The sequence below is a fragment of the Lissotriton vulgaris genome, chromosome 1_1 (genome assembly GCF_964263255.1).
Source record: "Lissotriton vulgaris chromosome 1_1, aLisVul1.2, whole genome shotgun sequence".
NCBI lineage: Eukaryota > Metazoa > Chordata > Amphibia > Caudata > Salamandridae > Lissotriton > Lissotriton vulgaris.
Genome location: NC_141685.1, coordinates 311,478,044 through 311,504,617, shown reverse-complemented (window position 1 = coordinate 311,504,617; position 26,574 = coordinate 311,478,044). Strand labels below are relative to the sequence as shown.

The 26,574-nt window shown below is 44.3% G+C and overlaps 1 protein-coding gene across 1 annotated transcript in view; it reads right to left on the bottom strand.

Moving 5' to 3' along the window:
• LOC147747101 (vitamin D3 hydroxylase-associated protein-like) overlaps positions 1 to 26,574 on the bottom strand; it is a 374,791-nt gene that overhangs the window by 42,241 nt on the left and 305,976 nt on the right. The window contains exons 11-14 of the mRNA XM_086952349.1: positions 20,399 to 20,442; positions 11,312 to 11,351; positions 5,327 to 5,435; positions 886 to 1,031 (exon numbers count right to left, since the gene is read on the bottom strand). Of these exons, the coding sequence (XP_086808475.1) occupies positions 886 to 1,031; positions 5,327 to 5,435; positions 11,312 to 11,351; positions 20,399 to 20,442 (339 nt within the window). The remainder of the gene's footprint in view (positions 1 to 885; positions 1,032 to 5,326; positions 5,436 to 11,311; positions 11,352 to 20,398; positions 20,443 to 26,574) is intronic.

Genomic DNA, 26,574 nt, shown 5'->3' with positions numbered 1-26,574 from the left:
CAGCCCATTGCTTATTATTGGTTTACTTTCTTGTCTGTCTCATGTGCTTGTTTCTTCTTTAATGACTTTCCTTCCTCTGCTTGTGTTTGTCCCACCCTAAGAGCACAGCTGCTTTACCATCCTTTTGATGGGATGGCTTGCATCCTTTTGATGGGATGGCTTGCATCCTTCCACTGCTCACATTCAGAGTACTATATTTGTTGCACAACTCCCCGAGAATGCAAGTTTTCTTGCCTTCTCCCTTGAGTGCAGCTTAACTTCTCAAACGCCCGTACCTCCCAGCACGCTCTGCGTTGCTAACTAAACACCCTGCTCATGCATTGTTTTGCTCTGCCTCAGCTTTTCTTTCCGCTTTTTATAAAATATTATTTGTTTCCTCCCCCACCTCAGGCTCCACTGTTGCTAATCTGCCCACATCCTGTTGCTCACCCCCCCGCATTGCCTTCTCTCCCACACTCCAATCCAGATGCAAAAAAATGGAGGGTTTTAGATTTTTTGGAGGGATATGGTACCTGCCACTTGGTTTCAAAAATGGCTCTTTTGCTCACGTATAAATATTATTTTCGTTATTTACTGCTACAAATGGTGTCCACGATCTTAGAATGGTAAATAAACTAAACAGAATGGGGCCATGTTATGCAGTATGCACATACATGTGTAGTGTCTCATGTGTACGCAAACGTCATCATGTTGGGCCATGTCCACAAAGTCATGAGGTGTGCATACACATCACCACATGTTTTTTACATGTCTGCACATCATTGGCAGAAAAGAATTTGCAAAGTCAAGCGGTCAAAACGGAAAGACATTTAGGCTTTGCCAATGCTTGTTTAGCAAAGTTATTATTTACCACGTGGTCAGTCAAAATATAGATGTTGCACTCACCTTTGGGAAGAGCTTATCCCAGGGGTCCTGGTAGTGGCCCTTGTAATGTTTCAGCTCTTCCTCGTCTTTTGTGGTCACTCGGGTAACGGGCACCACCCCAGCAGGAAAGTCAAGCAAGTTGTAGAGAATTGTGTAAGATACTGCCACTGTAATAAATGAATTACAACAAACTGTGAATGCTAGTTGAAAGGAGAATTTTTGTAAGAATTACTAAAATACATTTTCCACTTATCTCGTTGGCCATGGCCCGGTGCAAGAGTATTCAAGATTTTGAATTAGAATTATAGTCGATTTTAAGATGCTTCTTAAGGAAATGTGCTCTCCCCAAAAGTTGATGCTTTTACACTGTTTTAATGCAGTAGCAAACTCTGACAATCAGCAGCTTCAACCCGAAGACATATGGTCCAATTGCGGACGTGCTTGGATAATCCTATTATAATCCTATAAATCTAGCCCTACTGTGTTGATTTGGTGTGGCCCTCACCCGAGTTCACCAAGTTGGTAATTGAAAAGCATTGGTCTTCTCAGTGGAATGAGATGTGGTAGGATAGAAAGTTTAGTCTGAAATTCTGCAGCGCCACAGAATAGCATCAAAGAGTATCTCCCATTAGCATACATCTTGTTCATCCACAATATGGCTCACCCATAGACGCCCAAGATATGAAGTCTACCACACCTAAACACACTGAACATGCAAAAATCCACCCTCTGGCTCACCAGATGATGTTTTAGTCTTCAGGTCTACTCTAGATACAATCATTGAGAATGCACAAATCCATTGTCCATTGCATCCGTGGATGCTTAAGGCTTTACATCTACACCACATGTAATCGTTGTTCTTGTTGTGAACACTGAGCATGTAGCACTCCATCCTCCGGCTCAACAGTTCATGATCTAGGCTTCAGGTCCATTATCACTGCCACCAGTTGATGCTAGAGGCTTCGGGCCCGATTCACAGAATGAACTTAAGACTCAATCTTAAACTTACTACTATTTTTGTATTCACAGAATGCACTTACTACGTTTGGCATTCACAGAATGAACTTACTTGTTTTGGTATTCACAGAAGTTAGGATTTTGTCTTAAGTTTGTCTTAAGACAGACTTAAGACAGACTTAAGACAGACTTAAGACAGACTTAAGACAGACTTAAGACAGACTTAAGACAGACTTAAGACAAAATCCTAACTTAAGTCTGTCTTAAGACAAAATCCAAACTTCTGTGAATACCAAAAGTAGTAAATTCATTCTGTGAATACCAAAAGTAGTAAGTGCATTCTGTGAATACCAAAAGTAGTAAGTGCATTCTGTGAATGCCAAAAGTAGTACGTGCATTCTGTGAATGCCAAAAGTAGTACGTGCCTTCTGTGAATGTCAAAATAGTAGTAAGTTTAGGATTGAGTCTTAAGTTCATTCTGTGAATCGGGTCCTTCATGTCTACCCTGTGTGTAATCAAGGAGCAGGCCCAGTGCCATTATCTGTTCGATCAGCTTATCAGTGGATGATCTAAACTTCAGGTCAACGTTAGCACTAATCCAAGCTGAGTCCCACCAGGGGACGTTCCAGGCTTTAGGTCTACTTTACATGCAATGATTGATCACACTCCAATACATCCCTTGGCTCAACCGCAGATGCTCTAAGCTTCACGTCTACTCATCATCTTGGAGCTAGACTGTCCTCTGGCCAATGAGTAGATGCAAAAGGCTCTAAAGCTATGCTCATTGTGAACACTCAGCATGCATTAATACCAACTCAGGCTCAAGCGTGGATGCCCTGGGCTTCAGGCCACTACTGAGTATGCACTAATCTATCCTTTGGACAAATAGTGCACACTCAAGCACTTAACCATCCCTTGTCACATCATTGCATGCATGCTGTCAAGCCTACATATAGTTGGCAACAGGGCGCAGCTGCCATGGAAGGGGCCATGTGGCGGAGTCCTATTTTCAGTTACCATGGACACGGAAAGTAACTCCTCAATGGATCAGGAGTGAATGTGCAGTTCTTTGAGACTCCTGTTAACACACCCCTTGCACGACACAGACTAGCAGCTCAATGTATTCGGCCACTGTATAGATTTAAACAGGGGTCTCCAAACCGGTCCTGGAGGGCCAGATCCATTCCAGATTTTGTGGATATCCCCATTGAGAGACATTTAGTAATTTAAAAAATCTGGCATGGATCCGGCCCTCCAGGACCGGTTTGGAGAACCCCCGGTATAGAAGGTAACTTGGTTCCAGATTTATTTGTTCTCTCACTTAGCAGTGGAAATGCTAAGCCTCTTTACTACCTGTATTTCCTCTAATAGATTTTGCAGTGATCCATTCTACACATGACTAATGAACGGTCTTATACCTTTAACAGACTCTGGTTTTCTAAAGGTAAATTATATTAATTTACCTTTTATTTCACTAGAGCGTGACCTTAAAATGTGTGGAACTCAGAACACATTTTGAGTGGCCCATGCAGCAAGCTTTTTTACTGTCATTTATAGAGACACTTTCACAGTCCCAAGTAAGACTGACCTCCAAGGGCGTCTTGTTATCCCAGGTCAGGTTGCTTATTGCGATGAAATGTTTCTTTGCATTTATAATGGGCGATGCACTCCACGATCACCAAAATATAAAATGCAAAAACATTAACTTAACTAGATGAACTAGTCTCATATGAGGTCGGGAAGACACCTCCACTGTGAAAACAGAATATAGTTTATTTTCACTGAAGAGGAGTATAGAACAGAAATTAATATTACATGTATATAATGAGACAAGGATATGAAGTTTAAACAAAGAATGTCCATAAAAACTGCATTGCGTTGAGCATGTCTAGCGAGGAGTGAAACGACTAGGTTATTTTATTTGCGTTTCTCCCAGTTTTCTGGGGTTGGGGGGGGCACATTTTCATTTGTCTCCCTAAGTCTTGCCACTGCCTTGTTTTTTTCCATTTGAATGGCTTATTATCCGTTTTCATTACACAAGAACTCTCACCCTCTCAAGACCGCTCCAGCTGCGCGGTACTTCATTCATAGACAAAAATAGACAGGGTTCAAAATACGTGCAAAGACATCTGAGTAGGCATTAGTGCACGCCACCACCAGCCGGGGGCACTGGGCTGAACGTACAAGCAGCAACAATTAGTAAGTCATAGAGGTGGCAGATAACCCACATCATCGGCAAATCAGGATCGAGATCAGGAGAGGGTGGAAGAAAAAAATATGTGCAAAGGGTGGAAGAATCCCTCCCACCTGTCCTGCCTCGGGGCAAAATTCTAATTTAACACGACAGTCGTGCTCTGGTTGAGTGATCTTCAAGCGCCCCCTAGTGTTACTACCTGGGGTAAGGTGGAGGGTAGGGGAATACTGTATGAAGGGGAAAGAAATGGCGCAGAGGGGAATAGAGTGCGGTAGACTGCAGTGGCGCAGCGTTGCAGAGTCATAAGGGCATATTTACATGTTCTGGCGCATCTCTGCAAATCAGCAGGGATGCGCCGGAACAAATGCGTCATGCAATCCCCTCCTTGCGCCACCACAGATGCGCCGCATTTACAATGCGGCGCACCATGGTGCAAGGAAGGGAAAATGCGTGACGCATCTTGTGGCGTACGGGCGGCGCATTGCTGGAGTCGTGTCGCAAGCGCGACGCAACTCCTGCAATGCACAGGGGCCCCCCATACTCAACCTGGTGCGTCACTTCTTACGCCTGCTTCAAGCAGGCATAAGGATTTGACGCAGTAGCGTCGTAAAACTGACTCAGTGAAATTTTGTAGATTTCACTGCGTCAGTTTTACGGGCTTTTCTGCGAGGGAACGCCCACCCTGAGACAGAACGCCCATATGAAACCTGACGCAGGTTTCGTGTGGCGCAGGGCTTTACAACGTGACGCATCTGCCTAGATGCATCACGTTGTAAATAAGTCGCAACGTGGCGCATTGTTTACGCCGCCGCTGCGTCACAAAAGTGACGCAACGGCGGCGTAAAATTGTCGCAAGATGCTTGTAAATCTGCCCCATAAAGTGTAGTGGTGCAGAGAAGATTGCAGTGGCTTAGAGAGTATTGGCGTAGACTGGAGTGATGGCGAGTGGAGTGGCGTCAGTGCATTGATGTAGAGGGCAGTTGAGTGTTGTGCAGAGTACAGCACAGTAGCAGGGTAGGAGACAAAATGCAATTGGTATGCCTTGAAGGGAGGGTTCCATCCGGCAACCAATTCAGATGTTGTGTTCTAACAAAAGAAATAGCAGGGAAGTCTGTCAGAAGGGCTGGGACACATGGACAGTGCCAGGAGGCGTTGAAACGCAAGCTCTGCCCTGCAGACGCACATGAACCTGAAAGTAGTGTTCCTATGGTGCCCCTGGAGAGATGGCACACCCCCCGGGTTAGGTGAGGCCAGCTGTCTGTGCTCATAAATAGCGCGCGGCGCCCTACGAAGGAATGCGCTGCTGCATACCGGACAGCTTCCCGGGATAGCCAATGGTGAAGGCGGGGGACGGAACAGGGCACAGCATCACGTCGAGGTCCAGTTCTTTCCACTTGGCTATGAATTCCTGGCGGTATTCCTGTAAACGAAAGTGAGAAATAACATCCAGTGTGTGCACATTTAACTGATTCATCGACTGCAGAGGGAGGCAGAGATTCAAGACCGAGGAGAAGACGAGTTAAGAGATGGTGGAGAATGACTGAGAAGAAATCCCAATCGTAAATGGTGGCATGGCAAACTACCCCTCCTCTGCTCCCGAGTCAGCCGTCTCTGAGCAGGATGGCCCGTTTGTTCCCTCAAAGCAGACACCGCATTGACAAGCAAGCATTGGCAAAGCCAATAGGTCTCGCTAAGCAAGAGTTATTGACTTTGCCAAAATGTGATAGCCATGTTGTACACCAGCGTGGCTGCTGTTCAGCATGGCTAAAAGTTAGGGGGGTAAAGGAGAGCGGCGTGGAGTGTCGCAACGTGGTGTAGAGTAGAGTGTTATGGAGTGGCGTAGAGAGTCGTGGAGTGGCGTGGAGTGCTGTAGATTGGATTTGCATGGCATGGAGTGTGGCGGAGTGTCAGAGTGCAATGGTGTAGAGTGTTGTGGAGTGTCAAGGAGGGACTAGAATGTCGTAGAGTGGAAGGGTGTGGAGTGGTGTAGAGTTGATTAGAGAATGACAGAGTGGAGTGCAACAGAGTGGAGTGCAACAGAGTGGAGTGGAACAGAGTGGAGTGGAACAGAGTGGAGTGCAACAGAGTGGAGTGCAACAGAGTGGAGTGGAACAGAGTGGAGTGGAACAGAGTGGAGTGGAACAGAGTGGAGTGGAACAGAGTGGAGTGGAACAGAGTGGAATAGAGTGGAGTGGCCTAGAGGTTGTTGCTTAGAGTGGAGTAGAGTGTTGGAGAGTGGCGTAGAGCAGAGTAGACGAACGTAGAGCAGAGTGGCATAGGGTGGAGTAGTGTAGAAAAGTTGAATGGCATAGAGTAGAGTGGAGTGGCATCGAGTGGAATGGTGTAGAGTGGAGTGGAGTAGGGTGTTGGAGAGTGGCGTATAGCAGGGTAGACGAAAGTAGAGTGGAGTGGCATAGGGTGGAGTGGCGTGGAGTGGAGTAGAACTGAGAGGAGTGGCCTAGAGGTTGTTGCTTAGAGTGGCGTAGAGCAGACTAGATTGACGTAGAGTGGAGTGGCAGAGCGTGGAGTAGTGTACTACATAGAGTGCATTGGTTTTTAGTAAAGTGGTGTAGACTTCATTGACAGAGTGCAGCTACATAGAGTAGAATGGTGCAGACTAGACTGCAGTGACATAGCGTTCAAAGGTGTCAAGTGGAGTGATGTAGGGTAGAGTGGCATAGAGGACAGGGGTTATGAGTGCAGTGGCCTAGAGACAATTGTTTCAGAGTGGAGTGGTGCAGGGCAGAGTGGAGTGGCGCATGGCAGAATGCAGATTTGTAGAGTAGATTAGCAAAGAATACAGTGGGGCAGAGTGCATTGGCTTAGAGTGCAGTAGAGTGGCATAGAGTTGAGTGGTGCAGAGCAGAGTGGCATTGAGCTCGGTGTTACAGAGTGTAGCCTTGCAGAGTAGAGTGTTGTAGAATGCAGTGGCATACATTACACTGACTTAGAGTGCATTGAAAGAGTAGAGTGACGGAGAGTAGAGTGGCACAGAGTAGATAGGCGCAGAGTAGAGAGGTGGAGAGTAGAGTGGCGACGAGTAGAATGGCGAAGAGTAGAGTGGCGATGAGTAGAGTGGCGACGAGTAGAGTGGCGACGAGTAGAGTGGCGACGAGTAGAGTGGCGACGAGTAGAGTGCAGTGATATAAAGTGCAATGGTGTAGAGTGGCATAGCATAAAGTGTAGTGGAGTAGTATGTTGCAGAGTAGAGTGCAGTGGTGCAGAGTAGTTGGGGTAGAGTGCAGTGGCATAGAGTTCATTGTTTTGAGTAGAGTGGTGTAGAGTAGAGTGGTGTAGAGTAGAGTGGTGTAGAGTAGCACAGCAAAGGGTGCAGTGGCAGAGTGGACTGGCACAATGGAGTGGCACAGAGTGGAGTGGGTGCAGAGTGGAGTGAGTGGAGTGGGTGCAGAGTGGAGTGGCCCAGAGTGGAGGACAGTGGTGTAAAGAGCAGTGGCACAAAGTAGATTGTTTCAGAGTAGAGTGGAGTGGCGCAGACTTAAGTGGTGCAGGGTGGATTGTAGCGGCATAGAGTCGTGGGATAGACTACATGGCATTGAGTGCAGTGTTGCAGAGTAGAGTGGCATTGATGAGAGTGGCGTAGAGTGAAGTTGTGCAGAGTAGAGTGGAGAGGCCTAGACTGGAGTGGTGTAGAGTGCAGTAGGAAATAGTGCAGTGGTGCATAGTAGAGTGGGGTAGAGTGCACTACTGGCATGGAGTAGATTGTTGTAGAGTAGAGAGGTATAAAGTGTCAGAGTGCAGTGGTGCAGAGTAGATTAGAGTGGCATAGAGTGGATTGGAATAGAGTATAGTGGCAAAGAGTATAGTGACATAGGGTGCACTGGGATAAAGTGCAGTAGATTGGTTCTAAGTAGAGTGAGGTGGCATAGAGTGCAGTGCCGCAGAATATAGTGGTGCATATTTAAGCCGCATAGAGGTAAGTGGCAGAGTGCAGTGTTGCAGAGTAAAGTGTCGTAGAGTGCAGTAGTGTAGACTAGAGTGCATTGGTGGAAAGTGCAGCAGGTGTAGAGAATTATAGAGTAACATTTAGTGGCATACACTGTAGAGTATATAAGCGTAGAGTGCAGTAGCGTAGGGTGCATTGGTTTTGGGTAAAGTCGCATAGCGTGCATTGGCATATAGTGCAGAGCCGTAGAGTGGAGTGGTAGAGGGTGGGGTCAGAGGGTGGATTGTGGTGGCATAGAGTGGAATGACGCTGAGTGGAATTGAGTGCCGTAGTGGTTAGAGTGACTGTAGGGTGGTTGTAGAATCTGCTTTCATGGTCACCCCCACTTTTTGCTGGTGTCATTATGTTTAACTGACTAGTCTGACTGGGATCCTGCTAATCAGGACCGCAGTCTCTGTGCTTCTTCCCTAAATTGGACATGGTGAGTACTTAGGTACACTCCAGATTGCCCAGAGTACAGGTACACCAGGTGTCTCCATGGGCTGAAGCATGCAATATGCCACCCATGAGAGACCACTCAAATTGTAACTACAGGTCTGCTATTGCAGCCTGTGTACGCTGGTGCTAGCACCACTTACAAAAGATATATGTTTCCTTTAATCTAAAGTCACTGCACTTAAAACCTATGTCCCCCCTAGGGCAGGCCTTTCATTCCTGACGGCAGGTGTGATCGGTTCTAAGTGTGAGGGTGCCCCTACATGAGCAGGACCTCCCAACAACCTTCAGAGTCCATTCTCCCATGTTGTAAGTGCACCAGCCATTGCGATAGATAGAGTGCCTAAGAGTCATTAGGCAATGGCTACCACTAAACTGGCTGTAATGAACCCTGTCGTGTTTGGTATCAAACATGTTGGAATCATAACCTCACACCGTATGATTCCATACACTGTAAAGCTCCTCCAGGAGGTAATCAGTGTTCCCGGGACCAGTCTCCAGACTTGGACAGCAAATTATGGCTGCTGCCGACCAGCGACATGATTCTGCCCTCCTGCTGCTGAGACAAGCTCAAGCAAAGGAAGGCAGGACAATAGGTTTCCTGTCACAAGGAGGTGTGACCACCTCCCAGACAGGACTTAGTGTATTGGGACAGGGTGGGGGCTGTTGCCAGCACCACTAGACTGCTTTGAAGGGCACATTTGGTGCCCTTCTTGCATGCTCCAGTTGAAACCAGTTCAGTGAGTCATTGGCTCCCACTCTAGTGCGAAACTGGACAAAGGACATGGGAGTATCCTCCCCAATTTCCAGACACTCCTGTGGAAGGAACCCCTGAATTGTCCCAACAGTTTCTTAGGGTACTTAAGGGCTTACCGGTGGGTGGGTCCCTAGATTCGTTGTGGGACAAGATTCACATCCAATACCACTTCAATTCCAACCATCTGGACACTCCGGACATCACTGGACTTCACTTTGGAAACCGAGACTGCAACTGGCAAGATTCCTGCTGCTCCTGGTCTCGTTGCAACATCTGTGCCTGTGCTCCATACAGGTTTTTCACAAGGCCTGTGGACTTCAAAGACACCCAAAGGAATCTCCCTTGAAGTGATGGAGTCACTTCCCTGTATCTGCAGGCACAGCAATGTAGCGGACATGTCTGCTATTCCTGAGCTCCTAGGGACTACGAACGGTTTAGCAACACAGGTGGTGGTTCTTCAAATCCCTTGAGGCCTGAACTGTGTTCCTAGCAAGTTGGAAGCCAGTACCCCTGTGCACCATGTTGACTTGCCATTGCAAAGGCTTGTTGACTCGTCCAGAGATCTTTGGCCTGTAAGAACCTCCCACCTCAAGCATCTCCTGGAGCCAATGTATTCGCCTGCACCATATCCTTTGTACCTTGGGCCTGCATCTTTCGGTGAACTGCTCGAGGTTCTCTTGCGCTCCTGAGCCTCCATGTCCTCTTGAGGGTCTTCAGGTGCTCCAGTGGGCTCCACTGCTTGCTCGAACCTGCTCTGACTTACCTGCTTGTGGTGAGTCACTTGGACCTTGCTGGTACCCACCCTGCACCTTTTTCGATGACTAGGTTGTTCGCTGCTGCCAAATCTTGTTGGTGCCCCTGCCGGACACTGACCCATTGGCTCTTGACATCAAACGTGGGACAGCTCGAGAACCTTCTGCATCAGCAGCATCTTTACTGAAGTCCTCCATTGTGGTCTACAGCGGCTTCTGACGTCACTTCTCACCTATGCACCCAGCTTCCCTGGTGCAGGTATCCTGGTTCCTGGGGTATCCACAGGTGGGGAAACTCTCCAACCATCTTCCACAGGGTTTGTTTAGTGTCCGCTGGGAAGTGTCCTAAAATTGCAACCACGACTTACCCATTGACTTTCATTGAGTACAAAGTTGTGTTCCCACAATGCACACTGCCTATGTGGGGTTCCTAGATACTCACCTTGGGTGGTTCCATGGGTGCCCAACTCTTCTACGTCTTCTGGGTCCAGTCTTAACTTTAGTCGTGGTTCTCATTCCGCTATTTAAATATATGGTTTGGTCTCCCTGTGTATACCATTGTGTATTCTGTGCTATTTACAAATTCTATTGACAAAGTATTGTGTGTATTGTCTTTATATCTCTGGGTATGAGATACTTCAATATGTTAATGAGTGTTAATAATAAATACATGTTAGAACTACACTGGGTGGTTCTTTTTCACTTAATCCATACCATAAGATTAAGTACTGGTAAAACAAGCTGCTTTACACTCATTCTGGACCAAGTGTGAAGGATACTTCCTACAGCTACCACTCGGAGAGCTTTCTAAGGTTGCTAAGACCACTAAAATTACCATAAGCGTTTTCTGGATTAGTGCAGAGTGCAACACTTACATAGGTGAGCATCATATACTAAGCCAGCCTCCTACGTTGGTGGTGATGGTTGTTAGGGCAGAGTGGTGGGTGTGGTTAGGGTTGTGTTGATTGTGGTTAGGCTGATGGTGGTGGGTAAGTTGGTTGTGTTTACGGTGGAAGTATTGGGAGGTGGTCGCAGGGTGGTGGTAGGCTGGTAATTGTGGTAGTCTGGTTAGGGTGGAGGTAGTTAGGGTGGTGGTTAGGTTGGTGAGGGTGGTTAGGGTTGTGGTGGGTAGGGCCAGTTGATTGTGATTAGGGTAGTGAGGTCAGGGGGTGGAGGTAGGTAGGTAGTACCATGTGGTGGTGGTAGGTTGCTGGTAAAGTTGGTGGTGTTTATTATGCTGGCAAGGTGGTGGGGGTGTGGTGGTCAGGGAGATGGTAGTTACAGTGGTGGTTAGTGCTGTGGTAGATTGGTGGATAGATATATATATATAGGCAGACAGATAGATAGATAGATATATGTATAACTACATGGAGAGTGTGGATTCTTACCTCAACGTCAGCATGGTGTTTCAAGACTTCTTTAGCAGATCTATAATAGCAATCGAAATATTGAAACGTTATAGCAATATTCACAGAAATATGTATTTAGTAAACAAACAGAAGTTACCAGAGTAAGTTACAAGTCTCAATCCATCAGAAGGAGGTACACACTCAATTTTAATCCAGTTTCATTCTTTTGCTTACAATATCTCACAGTAATTCATAATAGATGTATTTGAATAAGCAATACTATAGACTTCTGTGAATTACTATGAAATAACAAACAAAAGAATGAAACAGGATTTGAATTGAGTTTGTATATACCTCCTTCTGATGGATTTGCATTACTGATAAACCAGTGAAGCTGATTTGGAGTTGAAGGAGCCAGGCTACAGGACGCTGACCCTAATATTTTTCAATTGAGATACAGGTCTCTGTAAAACTGATCCATTTCGAATCACGCTTAGCCTAGGTGAATTTATGCCGTTCTTAAGTCATCCCAAGAGTGGCATCTTTGTTCAAAGTTTAAGTATACAAGTTATTGCTGGTTGTTAGACATGGATTTTTCAGCAGGTTTACCCCCAGAATATTTGCTTTTTGGCCTCCTGTTTTTGACCCTGTTTGTGTTGGTTTTAGGACGCTGGGCACTTTAACACTGCTAATCAGCGCTAATGTGCATACGCTCTCTGTGTAAATTGTAAATATGGATTGGTGTTTCCATGATTGGCTTGCTTGACTTACTACTTAGTCCCTAGTAAAGTCTACTGTGTGTGCCCAGGGCCTGTAAATCAAATGCTGCTAGTGGGCCTGTAGCACTGCTTGTGCCACCCACACAAGCAGCCTTTCAAAGGGGTCTCAGACCTGCCACTGCAGTGTCCCCGTGCAGTCTCTACTGCCATGTCGACCTGGCAAGTGGGGTTGGCTTTTAGTGGTTGCTTAGGTCTTGGGCAGGGAAAGGACTGGACTGTACTTTCATCATCCTGTTATTAGAGTTTTCTCCAAGGGCGTGAAGTAGAGATTGCCTCCTGTTGGAAGTCTCAGGGATAGAAAAGACTTCAGAATACTTCTGGACTCAAGAGGACCCTCTGCCCAGGAGAAGAGCTGAGCTGGTAAAGCTAAAGAAGTACTGTCCCTTTGCTATGTGCTGTTTGGGGTTGGCCTGCAGTGGCTGTTTCTGCCAAATAGAAGAACTGTGTTTGTATCCTAGCTTGAAGGTGATCTCCAAGGCCTTGAAGTAGAGCCTGCCTCCTGTTCTGAGGACATCACCAATAGCTCCCCTGAACTTCCTTGCTGCGAGTTCAGACCTGCCAATAGGGGCCTGTTCCTGTGTTGGGGCTTTGGAGATGGTTCCTAAGGCTGGGAGCTGGGAAAAGAGAAGCAACTAAAGAAGCGTGATGCACCTGCATCTGTCGCCGACGCATCTCTGCTGTGCAGGAAGAATTTCCACACATCGCAATTGTGCTGCTGAAGAAACCCATGCAGCGCCTGCCCGCGGGTGTAGAAATCATTGCATGCCGAGTCTTGTGCACCGATCTCCGAAGTCCGAGATCACCGCACCGACTCAGGCCCTGCTTTGCGAATGCAAGACCTAACGCATCGTGGGACAGCGGCTGGACAGTTCAACGCAGCCCTGTGGCCGCCACCAACGCATTGAGAACCAACACATCTCCAAATCCCCATGCATCTCTCTGGGAGGCCAAGTCAACATCAATGCCAGGGCCACAGCAAGAAATCGACATCACCTCCCAGCACAGTGAGAAATTGATGCATCAACTCTGTAAGTGATTATCATTTTTCATTTTAATGAAACTATTTTACATATATCAAGGGGTTTTTGATATAGCAATACCTTTTTAATAAAAATACAAATTATTTCGAGGAAATAACTCTCCAGCATAAGAAACAAATTTCTTTACTCACTTTAAAGCAAAAGAAACACAAATGATGGCTGGTTGGGCTACTTTGAACCTCTGCAGCATGTACCATGTTTGCTCACGCTGTACTCATTGAAAGACTGATTAACATGGGTGTCTCTGGCTATGCCCTGGGGTGGATAAAATGTTTTTATCAGACAGATTTAATTCTATCTTCTTAGCCCCTTTTCAGTCAGAGGGTTTCAGTTTCTCTAGTGGTGTTATGCAGGGATCTGCGCTTAGCCCTACCCTTTTTAGGTCTGGCCGAAAGACAGTTTCATCTGCATTGCCAGCCTCATCTTTTCCCCAAAAGCCAAACACCAAACAAGAAGAAAAAAAAAATGTATATATATATATATATTTCCAAAAAGATGCCCCGTAATTGAAGACGCACTCACAGTAGATGTGTTCTTCAAGAACTTTTATTTTCAAAACCGGTCTTTTTCTTCCCAATAAATCTTGTAGCCTGACGCGTTTCAGAGCAGCTTGCTCCTTTCTCAAAGGCATGCTGGCAGTTCACGAAGCTTGACACACTCTCTCTTCCCCTCTGCATATTTAAATAGTTAATTACCCTCCGGTGGGTTTCTTTTGAATTGCGCTGGTGCTGCATGCTGGGATTCGAAGTATGTTTAAAGTTAATTCTCACCCTCCAGTGGGTTCCGTGATTTCTGCCTCAATGACAGCATATTAAAACGTTTTAATATGCTGTCATTGAGGCAGAAATCACGGATATGTCAGGGATACCAAGGATTTTCTTTCTATATTGGGTGGCACAATGTGGAAAGAAAATGTCCTTTTGGTTACTGTTGGACGTGGCCCTTTTTGCAGGGTCATCCCAGAACTTTTTGCCTTCCTCCTGTATTTTGCCTGACCTGTTTTTGTTGGTTTTATGACTCTGGGCACTTTACGACTGCTGATCAGTGTTAAAGTGCATATGCTCACCCTGTTATAAAGTGATGTATGGATTAGTGATTGGCTGGTTTGGTTTCCCTGTCAGACCCTAGTACAGTGCACCAGGAGTGCCCAGGGCTGGTAAGCCAAATGTTGCTAGTGGGCTTGCAGCACTGGTTGTGCCACTCACAGAAGCAGCCTGTAAAATTGTGTCTAAGGCTAGCCATTGCAGAGCCTGTGAGCATTCTGGTACTGCCATGTTGACTGGGCACGTGCACCCACTTGCCGGTCCCTAAACCTTCCCTTTTCTTCATATCAGACACCCCTATGGTAGGCCAAAGGACAGGTTGCATTGTAAGTATAAGGTACTGTGTGTGGCATGTCCGAATTGTGAATTACAGCCATTTTCGTTTTCACTATTGCAAGGCTACCTATTCCCCATTGGCTAGAATGGGCAGTTAGATTATTACATCTAAGAATCCTAACTGACTCAGGCAACTAGGTAGAAACTCGAGTTTAGTACGCCTGAACTCATAATGATGAAATAGATCTTTCAGTAAAGTTGGTTTTAACATTCTGTGTTTGAAAATACCACTTTCAGAAAGTAGGTATTTTCTTGTCTAACTATCCAAGCCTGCCTCTGCTAGGTTGTGTATTCCTTGTCTGGAGTTTGGGTGAAAGGGGCTGGGGGATTCCAGGAGACACGGTGAGTCAGCCCAGTGTTGAATAGAGAGATCTGCATCTAGATGGGAGAGAGGAGTTGCACCTGGGACCTGAATAGGACTGTGACTTCCCTCCACAATGCCGGGTCCACCCCTGATGTCTCTGCCCTGCACTGTGAAAGGAAAGAAGGAGGAGTCATGTAAACAGAGTGCTCCAGGACTGACCAGAATCGGTATGGACTAGGCAAAGGCCTCTCTGCCTTCAGAGAACAAAGAGAAACTGTGTTTAAAAGAGGGGACCCAAACCTCAGAGAATTAGATCACTTTTGGACTATAAGAAGAAACCTTTGCTGAGGAGATGAAACTGAAGAGAGACTATCCCTAAGATGAAGAGCTGCTTGGGGGATAGGCCTGCAGTGGTTGCCTGACTGCCAAACAAATGAGAAAGGACTTTGTGTGCACTTCATTCAACTTGTGAAGGATCTCCAAGGGCTTGAGAAAAGAGCTTGCCTCCTGCTGAAGTCTCAGGGACAACAGACTTCAACCCCCAGCTCCCCAGAGTTCTTTGTTATGTTATGTTATGTTATGTGGTTTTTATTAGGCGCACAGATGCTCCAGCTAAGGAGCGTCCTGGCGCCCGACAAGGCAGCTACACAACACAACTGAATAAAACAGCACAAGCAAAATAACTAAGGGAATAAAAATGTTTTCAGTGCCTGCTGCTGTTTTGGGCATTCTGAGGGACTGCATGTTGCAAGGAGCTGCAAGCCAGACTCAAGAGGGAGAAGCGTGTCGCAGCCACTGCCGTCGCATCGTGGATGTCGCTGTAGCTGATGCATTACACCGCATCTCAAGAAACGACCCGCAACCCCGAAGAAGCGTGTCGCCGTCGCAGCCGCTGCCGGCGCATCTCTGAGTAAGGATGTCGCTGCTGTAGCTGTCGCATTGCACCGCATCACAAGAAGCCCCTCGCATCCACAGAAAAGCGTGCCGCCGTCGGAGCTGTTGTCGTAGCATCACTGAACTAGGGTGTCGCCCCGACAGTTGTCGCATCGAGCGGAAGTGTCTCGCATCGTCAGAGAAGAGTGTCGCTGCCAAAGCCGCTGTTGTCGCATCACTGAACAAGGGTGTCACCGCTGTAGCTGGCGCATCGAGCCGAGACTTCTCGCAACAACGGAGAAGCGTCCTGCATCAGGAAGAACTTGACGACTTTATTTCTTTGCACCAGATCTTTGCAGCATTTCCATAGTTGCAACACTTTCGTTGCCCTGCGTGTCGCATCTTAAGGTACATTGACTCAAAGTGCCACATTTTAAGAACTAAAGAGAACTAAGCTAAACTTATCATTTTAAGTATAGTATTGTGGATTTTTTGTCATTTGTGGTCTGGTGATAAGTCTATATAAAGAATACTTATTTTTGATATAAAACCTGTGTGGTGTCCATCTGTTGTGTTGTCACTTGATTACTGTATGTGTTCACAAATGCTTTACACACTGCCTCTGAGATAAGCCTGTTTGCGCGTGCCAAGCTACCAAGGGGGTGAGCAGGGGTTATTTTAGGTGTGTACCCCCTTACCCTTACTAGAGGCAAGGGTCCCTATTTGTCACAAGTACCTACCTGTGCCAACTAGAGACCCCCAAATCTAACAGTTACTCTTGATGTTAATTTTTTGAACACTATCATTGATCACAATCAGGGTATAGATGCAGGTTTTCATTTTCTAAAAAATAAACCAATTGGATATCTTGAGCATACCAACATATGCTCAAGGACATGATGAGCCTCTGCCTCCATAACAACATCTTTATGTTTGATGGCACAATCTACAAGCAGGTACTGGGGACAGATATGGTTGCTTGCTTTCCCCCCGTTTCGCTAACCTGTTCATGGGAATGTGGGAGGAAAAGATTTGTAGAGATACAGATCTCAGCAGTGATTTTATGAAGGGTATTCTCTTGCTAAGTTCTATTGACTATCTTCTTGTAATTTGGAAAGGTACGGAGGAAGAGGCCCTGACATTTATCAATAAATTGAATTCTAACGAACACAACATCAAACTCGCACACACTATGAGCAGAGATAGTATTGAATTTCTAGATGTCAAATTAGTAGGGAGTCAAGGCACCCTGCAAACTAGTCTCTTCCGCCAAACCACAGTGGGTAATAGCCTTCCTCATGCTCTCTGTGGTCACCCATATTATCTGAAGTGGAGCATTCAATATGGTGGACTATTTAGGGGAAGAAGGAAATGCAGCACTTAAGAAGCTTAAAGTGTTGCAAGAATCCGGCTCATACACAGAACTGTGCAAATAGACCTAGGACATCAGTGAATTGTGGTGTACCAGAAACTGACCTCAGTACCTAGAAAAAGCCCAACCAACTAGCAACAGTGTCACATTAGCTCTTAGTCCTATAACAAAAATGACAAATGATTAGACAACCTATAACATGTGACTTAGTACAAACTCAGGAATGGTGGGAAGTGAGAACACTCTTTCGTTATATCTCATACCAGTCCACAACAGGAGTAAAGTAGAGACACGGGTAAGGTTAAAATATTTATTTTAACAACGTGATCTCAGGTGCAGTATCTTAGCCAACATAAACAGACATATGATTAAAAATAATATGGTCAGCATTGTTACAATTCCATAAAATACAAAAGGAGAAAACATATTACAATGGCGGTGAAAACAGGTCTTATAGCGCCTAGTTTTAACACCCTCCCTATTTAGGAACTATGTATTATAAACTAAAGAAGGTCTCTTAGGCTTTTTTGGGGACCCCATTACCTTTCCGCTCAGTAAGAGTAAATAACATCTGGATCAGCATAAGCTCTCTGCATCCCTGGAAACGGAAAATCTTCCAAGTGTGTGAAATCATGGCAAGTGTGCAATAATAAGGGCACCAGAATTTTAGTTGGCTAAAGCTGCCTAATTGTTGTGTCTAGAAAGCGTTACTCGATCATGTCGAAAAACAGCTACCATTTTTAGATAACCTTGACGGCTTCAACACTCACTGTGCAGACTAGGGGCACGATGTAAGTCTAGAGATGTCAAAAGCAAAACCCTTTCTCATGTGTAATCTTCAGGAAGGATAACTTACAAAAACAGCTATGCAGTGTCATGTGCAAAAGCGGAAAAAGGTAAAATGGCTTTTAAACTTCTAATAAGCCATGCTAACATAACATGCGCACAAAGCAGGCCTTACGCCACACTACAAAAGCATTGAACAAGAAAATATGATCTCCAGATTTAAGGCCAGTGGGTATCCCAACTGGGTCTTGGAATGTGCAAAATTGAAAGCCAGCTTGGTCAGCAGATCAAAAACCCTGAATAAACCTAACAGGGACACTGGCACCATGGGAACCAATGACACTAGAGTAATACTGACCTAAAGTAGGAATGCACAGCAGATACAAGAGATCATGGCAAGGAATTGGGATTTCCTTACCAGTGATCTGATTGTAGGTCACACTCTATGCAACAGACAGAGAATCACGTATAGGAAAGTCCGCAGTTTGAGGGGCATTCTTGTACACAGCTATATATCCCATACACAACATAAAGGGGATCACAATCTACAAGTCTTTTTTCCCTGCGGACACAGTAAGGTATGCTGCAATAGCAACATGGTTAAAGTATACACAACACCAGGGCGTAACAAGACCAAAAGATTAACCCAATTTTTGACCTGTAGTTCTACCTTTCGGGTGTATGTGCTCGAGTGCCCTTGCAAATTGAGATACGTAGGGAGCACTACCTTTATGGCTCAGAAGAGGGTATTGGAGCACATGCTGGCTATTAACAACAGAGACACGCATTATCCTGTCGCCAGGCATTTTCAAGAATACCACTTATCAAACAGTTTCCTCTTGAGTTTCTTTGCTATTGAGCAAATCAACATGGGCCCCAGGGGTGGCAATTGTGTACTAAAGCACTGCAAACATGAATCTAAGTGTAATTGTGTGCAATTTGTTATAATTTATAATCATTTGTATTTGTTATCCATTTCAGGAGGAAATGAAGGGACCTACTGATGGTGGAGAGAGATTGCTCACAGGGGTTCCCTACCGATTTCTTCTCATTCACGGGCACTTGATTGATAAGATTTATTTTCTTTGGTTCTTGTCTTTTTCTGCAGTAATTTACTATTTTAAGTAATTATCACTCTTCACTATGTACATTCGTTTGTTGCTTTACATCCTACTTGCTGTCCTGTGGGTGCCAGATGGATTTCGTTATTCGCCACTTGGCGCTTGCATTTACCTGGATACATTTTATGTTTTGCTTCTGTAAAACAGTATTTCTAAAGACAGTCGTTTCTAGACAATAATCTAGTACATTACAAATTAATATAGACTCAATCAATACTATATTTCTCTGTCCAGTCGGACAGGTATTTAATATGCAATAATTAAAAATATAACACAAAGTAAGGGAAACAATCCAAGTGGGACACAGCCTGCATCCTACTAACACGAACGGACAAACAACATTAAGTAAAGGGTTCAGGCAAAAAAGAGTGTCTATATATGAGCATAATACAAATGGAACACATGAAGTATCCTAGAGACACCAATACATATTAAACATAACAGTTTAGTAAACATATATGGTGTACATTGTGATGACGGCGTTTCAATCCCTTGAATAAATAGTGGGATAATCTTCAGGACATTAGAGTAACATGCCTGTATTTAATAAACAAAGCCCATATGGGGAGTGCTAGAGAGGCACTGTGCACAACCTGAGTAGTCCTACCGTAATCGCAGGATGGGTCCTTGTGTATGGGAGAACACCAACCGGATTCAAGCACCAGATAGTTAGTTTGAGCCGTACGTTAGGAGGGGATTGTCCATTGCAGCTTGTAGAATAATGAAAGCCACATATGGCCTCACGATACAAGATCTGAGTCAAGCCATGGTGAATTGAGTGCCGTGGTTGGCACAAGGATGAGGGAGACAGCGTGATCTTAATGCTGGGAAAGCCTTAGTCTTAAATTTGCCAGGATTAGAGTGAGCCGTAATCGCGGTCTCAGTAATGGGCATCCCGAGTAAGTCTCGACGTCTGTCTCCGGTCATGCGACCGGAGAGGTATTCATACCTTTCATTCCAGACCAAAGACTATGAACCACAAAATCCCAAGAAAATGATCACCCCACTGTGGCATCACCAGAGATATTGGATTTCTCTCTGAAGTGTGAATGCAACACTTGTTGGTGACATTATCCTTATGGAGAACTTTTCATATTGTAATGTATGTGAAAACCTGCTGTTCTATTCCGTACACTTATATGAAGTGATGCATTTCATGTTCCTTATGTGTTTTATTATTTTCGGTCATTTACATTTTACAAATTCCTTTATACTTTAAGTATTGCATTCATTTTGAACCCTTGTAAACACCATGGATACACAGCTGAAATGTGTTTTTTTAAAACTTAACACTTGGGTAAATGGAATTATGCTTTCATAATGTCCTCTCTCTCATATTACTCTGCCTAGGTGTTACTCCACATGTGCCAAGAACACAAATATGCATAGACCCAAATGCACCTCCCACTGCAATTCATCCCAAGTGGTCATCCGGCTACCCACAGCGAGAAACAACAGTGAACAACACTTACCCTATGCCTCTTAAGGTTCGGCAGACAAGTGCAAACCTAGGAAACTGAAGAAAAAACAAAAAAAACATTTCTTTAAATATTCTCTTTTTTTTAGTGTATTCTACATCAACAAAGATTATGATGGTAAAAGAAATCTGTGATCGAACAACATCTCTGTCTCAATCAGGGCCACCTCAACGCTGCTCAAAAGTATGAAAGATGAAGCCTCGCCTCTTTAAAGAACAATGCATCCGAATGCATTAACCATCCACAATCCGGCTACCTCTCTCCGATTACTTGTTGAGGTTAAGCCTGACTTTGGCCATGTACAGTGTTCCGCTGTCTATTAGCTAGGTTTGTGCTATAAAAATAATACCCAGAAACCAGTCCCAGGATACTTGTTTCCGGTCCAGGGAGGACCTGGCTTGGCAGTTCGGTCTGGACTGTTCCCATGAGGCACAGTGTCAAGACTGATTTGCATATGGCTGGGTCTAAACTGGGGTGGCATGGTGAGCAAAAGAACAATGGATTTAACCCAGATCTCTTGACTGAGGGTGAATGTATGATTTGTTCAGCAATCCGTCCTTCATTTGTTTGCGTAATAAAAATAACTTAAACATGCATACATAGAAACACATTTGAACAAAAGTGATGGGGTCGAGGTAGAGTTAAAAAAACACAGTGACATTATTGTATATATTTAGATTTGTATAGAGTGCTATTTGTTACAGTCAGTATATTTAGGAGCGCTAGGTGAAATATCGAAAAAGGGCCTTGGTTCCAACCGGTGAAGGGAGAATTCTGGTGTAATAGTCTTCAGTCCTTATTCACAGAGATGGGGAGTTTAGCTGCATTAACACTGGAACATCATTCAGACTGTTTCTGAAACTGTAGCGTGGTGGCGCCCTAGACTTGGGTTCAGTAAGTTACACAGTCTGGATCCCTGGATTCCCAGAGATCTACATCTATGTTTAAAATATTATAAGCTTCATTTAGAGATAAGGTTTGTCGTTCCTGATCGCAGGTTTTCATTGGGTTTATAGCGGATGGCTAATACCAGCAGGTGTCTCTGTGTCTAAGTAAATGATCACCTTTAGCCCTTGGTCTGACTTAAATACAACACTGTATACTGCTAGGTTAGCACTAAATCAGTACTCCAACAAACACAAATATCTATTGAAAGTGGCATAATATGGTAATTATTTACTGCCTAACTGGCTCGTTCCCTACTGAAGGAGAGACTACAACCTGATGGAGGATAATTTGTTCTTGATGCATTTTTCTTCCCTCACATGCAGCAGTTATCACTCAATGAGTCAACATGCAGGATGGGTAGACTAATGCCCAAGAGTAGTGTGGCTGGTCTACCTCATACGTAAAGCACTATAGCCAGATGGACAATTAAGCTACAGCATCCGGGATAAATTTATTCAGGAAGGAGATATCCTGCTGTACAGGGGGATCCACTGTCTTGTGAGGTATGTTCCACAGGATGAGATGAAAGGTACACCAGATACACCAGACTGTAGTCCTCCCTACACTCCTCAAAACATAATTGCGACTCATTCAGTTAGCCCTTCACCAGACAGCTCCAGCATCAAGCAGTAGTGCCCAAATCAGCCAGCTGTCCAGCTTTCATAACTTAGCCCCACCAACATGTGATGGACCTGTGTCCTCCCCATCAGAAAGGTAGCCATATCCAGGCAGTTGTAGCATTATTCCTATTCTGTCAGGCAGTAGACCCCACACCATCATGCCTTACATCTCTGATCAGCTAGTAATCCTCGATCAAGAGGTTGTGCCTTAATTAGGCAGCAAGTCAGCAGACTCACACCATTATGCCATAGATGGCTGATCAGTTAGTATTCCCTGAAAATTAATTTGTCCCTTTATCAGTCAGTAAGCCACAGACACACATCATCATGCCATAGATTCCCGATTCATGCTCAGACAATATTCCTTGATGATAAAGTAGTCCTCGATTTAGGAATTAAGGTAGATGAGTGTTGGAAGTTCGAGTCCTTATCCCTTACCACTGCCACCAAATGCTGGAGGCGGAAGTCCCCGACCCCTCGTTTCAACGTTAGGCTAAGTAAGGACACCTTCTGAGATAGCCCTGCTCACCCCCTTAGTAGCTTTGCACGAGCAGCCAAACTTATCTCCAAGTATATATATGCAACAATGGTTCTGTTGGGAAGAAAAACAATTGCTTTGTTTGTCTTTAAGACAGACGATATTTGCAGTGTTATTTTGAAATTACAAATATCCAATTAAAAAAGCGAACACACAATTTTTGGGATTCAATCCTGTATATTCATTATTTTATAAATCATTAGTTATACAAACGACACTGATGTACATAAACTTAAAGGGTTGTCCTAAACAAAATTCATCAAAAAACAAACAGTTGGCTTACACGTGATTAGGTGCATGGAAGTGAAACAGTGACATTTACTACAATTCTCAAATAAACATACATAATGACAATTAAAAACCAGTCCAAGAATCACTATACATTGGTTACAACCCTATTACACTTTTCTAGTTGTGGTTGAAACTTAGTAGGGACTGATGGGAAATGCAACGTCGACGTTTCGACCCTATGTTACGGTGCTTGTTTTTCGCAACCAGCTCGGGTCTTCATCAGGACTAGAAATACGACTGGACAGCCTATGGGGGAAAGTAAAAGCTTTTAGCATCTTAGGTGTGTTCTAATATGCTGGGTGGTAAGAGTGTAACCATTTGGTTATCTCACCTGTAGGGATCAAAGACCTGCGTCTATTTCTGAGACGAGGGTAGGAGGATCTGTCAGCCAACAATATTCACTCCTCAGAGGTATTCACTCCTCAGGGGTCATTCACTTCACAAAATCTGTAAGTGAGGTTCTATAATTACTACGATTGACTATCAAAATTTAAACCATTATTTAAGATTAGGACGTATTGCTATTCGTACGTACGTTGTGCAATTTATGCATACGATTCATCCACCAGCCGGCGGAGAATCTGAAAATCACTCGTTAAAGTGCCGCTTTGCGATCACCTGTGATAACAGGAAGGAAGACTTAAATCAGGCTCTTTGTAGATTCTGTTTTTTTTTTTTTTAAAACAGTGGCGATTTAATAACTGCGCCTTATATTTGTGCAGAATTGTTAAAAAAGGAATTATTGCATGCATTAGACAGGGCTATAGAAGTCAATGCTTATGCCGAATGTCTAGACTCTATTCCATCTGTGAATTTAGATAAATAGGTCTTCTCGGTAAAGTTAGACACAACCGCTCAATTGAGATGAGGCTAACCGCTATATTTTCTTGAAAAGTGAATTTTAAGTGCACACTTATTGTCGGGGCCAAGAAAAATGCTTAGAGCGCAGCCTCTCATACACTCAAAATGGAAACAAGTGTTACGAATAACAAAGCTCAATTGAGGTGAGGATAACCGCTATATTTTCATGAAAAGTGAACTTCAAGTGCACGCTTATTTGTCAAGGCCAAGAGAAATGCTTAGAGCACAGCCTCTCATACACTCAGGTAGAAAACGAGTGTTACGAATACCATGCGATATAAACAATTTGCATCGATGTGGGGTGCACCAAAAAGGGAATTAAACGGCTAAGTGCGCTATTTTAATAAACACAATAGAAATGTATTAACGACCACCATTACTATAGATCAGACAACAGGTGCACAGATTGAAACCAACCATGAGAATAATAATAGTGAAGAGAGGAATTTGGTCAATCTCCCCCCATCCACGAACCGGGACAAAAGTGATCCAATAGTGAATATCTCAAGACATACTCTAATCCAAGATGAACATAGCATTCTAGCAAAGGGTTTGTCATTCATACCCACCACCCCTCCAAACTCTTTTACCATCAAATTAGAACTCCAGCAGTTTTTCAGAAAAATTAGATTAAAATATTTCTTTTCAAACAAGGGGGAATACAATAGGAGACAGGCAGCCACCTCCTTCCGCCCTTGCTCTACCTTCACTCCGGCAAATCATCTTGTAAATGACAGAGTCATGGCCTATGAAAAAGTGGTAATGTCTGAAGTAATGGACTTACTTAACAACACTAAATACATTAAGCATAATATCTCCAAAGGAGAAAGACAAGCACTCCAAGATCTGAAATCCAATGAAGCAATCGTTATCAAGACAGCTGATAAGGGGGGGAGCGGTTGTGATACAAGATCGAGAAGACTACGTAGTGGAGATGCAATAACAACTCAATTGTGAGAATAGCTACACAAAAATCCCGGGTGATCCAATAAAAGAGGTTGCAAGACTAATAAAGACTCTAACGACCAAGGGATTGGAAGAAGGATACCTTTCTGAGCCAGAATTAAAATTCCTGAACAAAGCAGACCCAAGGATCCCGACCATATATACCATCCCTAAGATCCACAAAAGCATCCACAAACCCCCAGGAAGACCGATTGTTTCGGGGTGTGGATCTATCCTCCCTCGAGCCTGTAAATCAATACCTGGATAGCTTCCTACAACCTTTTATGCTAAATACTAAATCGTACCTGAAGGACACTATGCACACGATACAAATCTTTGAAGATTTACCATTCGACTCGGAAACACAATTACTTGTCACTCTCGATGTATGCTCGTTATATACGAGCATACCCCAACAAGAGGCGATAGAGGTCATTAAAAAGATCCTCCACATTCGCCCGGCACCACACTGGGTACCTACCGATTTCCTTGTACAACTATTGGAAATTGCCATGTCTAAGAATTATTTTATGTTTCAAAACAACTTTTACTATCAATGCAGAGGAGTGGCGATGGGAGCTGGATTTGCACCAAGTCTGGCGAACATCTATATGGATGATTTTGAGTTTAAATACCTTTACAGTAACCAAAACCCATATGGAGAGTGTATAACAAAATGGCAAAGGTATATAGACGATGTCGTCATGATTTGGACTGGCACAAAGGATACGTTAGAAACCTTCTTAACTTGGCTCAATCAGTGCTCTACAGATATCCAGTTTACGATGTCCTTTCACAAAGAATCAATACCATTCCTAGATTTATCTTTTGAGAGATAGAAAGATTCTAATGAATTTATACAAGAAGCTAACAGACTGCAATACCTTATTACGATACAACTCCCACCATCCCAGGAATTTGCGGGATAACCTGCCATTCGGGCAATTTTTGCGGTTACGCAGAAATTGTTCTAGACGCAAGGATTATTTCAAGGAAAGTGATGCCCTCATTAGTAAAATAAAAGAGAGGGGGTATCCGAGGGGTCTACTCAATAGATCCCGTAAACGGGCATGGTACCGCTCCAGGGAACCACTGCTAGAAGTACAAGAGAAAAGTGCTGAAATGGACAAACTCATTTGTGTTACAACATTTAATACGAGGAGCCATGAGATCTCGAAAGTGGTTAAAAAATACTGGAATCTAGTGGGCCAGGAAATTGGAATGCCAGAACCGCCGATGTGCTCATATAAACGGGCAAAAAATGTTAAAGATCATGTTGTATCATCCTTTTTGGAGACTACCAAACCTGATGACATCAGAAGCCAATTGGGCTTACAACCAATGACAGGGCATCAGAGGTGCGGCCATTGTAAAGTGTGCAAATACACCAAAACTGGAAATTCTTTTACATACGGTTCAAAACAGTATACAATGACTAGATTTACAAACTGTAATAGCCAGAATCTTGTATACGCCATTAAATGCCCATGCCAGCTAATCTATGTGGGACAAACGACTCAGCGAGTAGAAAATAGAATCATGCAACATCAGAGTAGAATTCGTTGTAACACACAAGGGGCGCCACTAGTGTTATGTTATGTTATGTCTTCTTTTATAGCGCCCGAATCACCGTGAGGCATCTCGGCGCTTGCTTTGGGAACCCGTCCTGGCTTTTTCCCTGCGAGATAACCCGTACAGGGCATCCCCAAGGTGAAAGCCAGGCATCCCGCCGCGGGGGGCCGTAGTGGAACACTATAAAATAGCAAACCACACACATGAAGACCTAGAATGGTGGGTCATAGAGAAAGTGGTCTTACACCAGAGAGGAGGGAATAGGACTTCAACTTTGAATTACAAAGAGTGCCTGTGGATACATATACTTAATTCAGTAGCACAAGGTTTGAATGAACAAGAAGAGACCACATGCAAATGAGTAAACAATGTAAATTTGGGATAGGCTACATGCA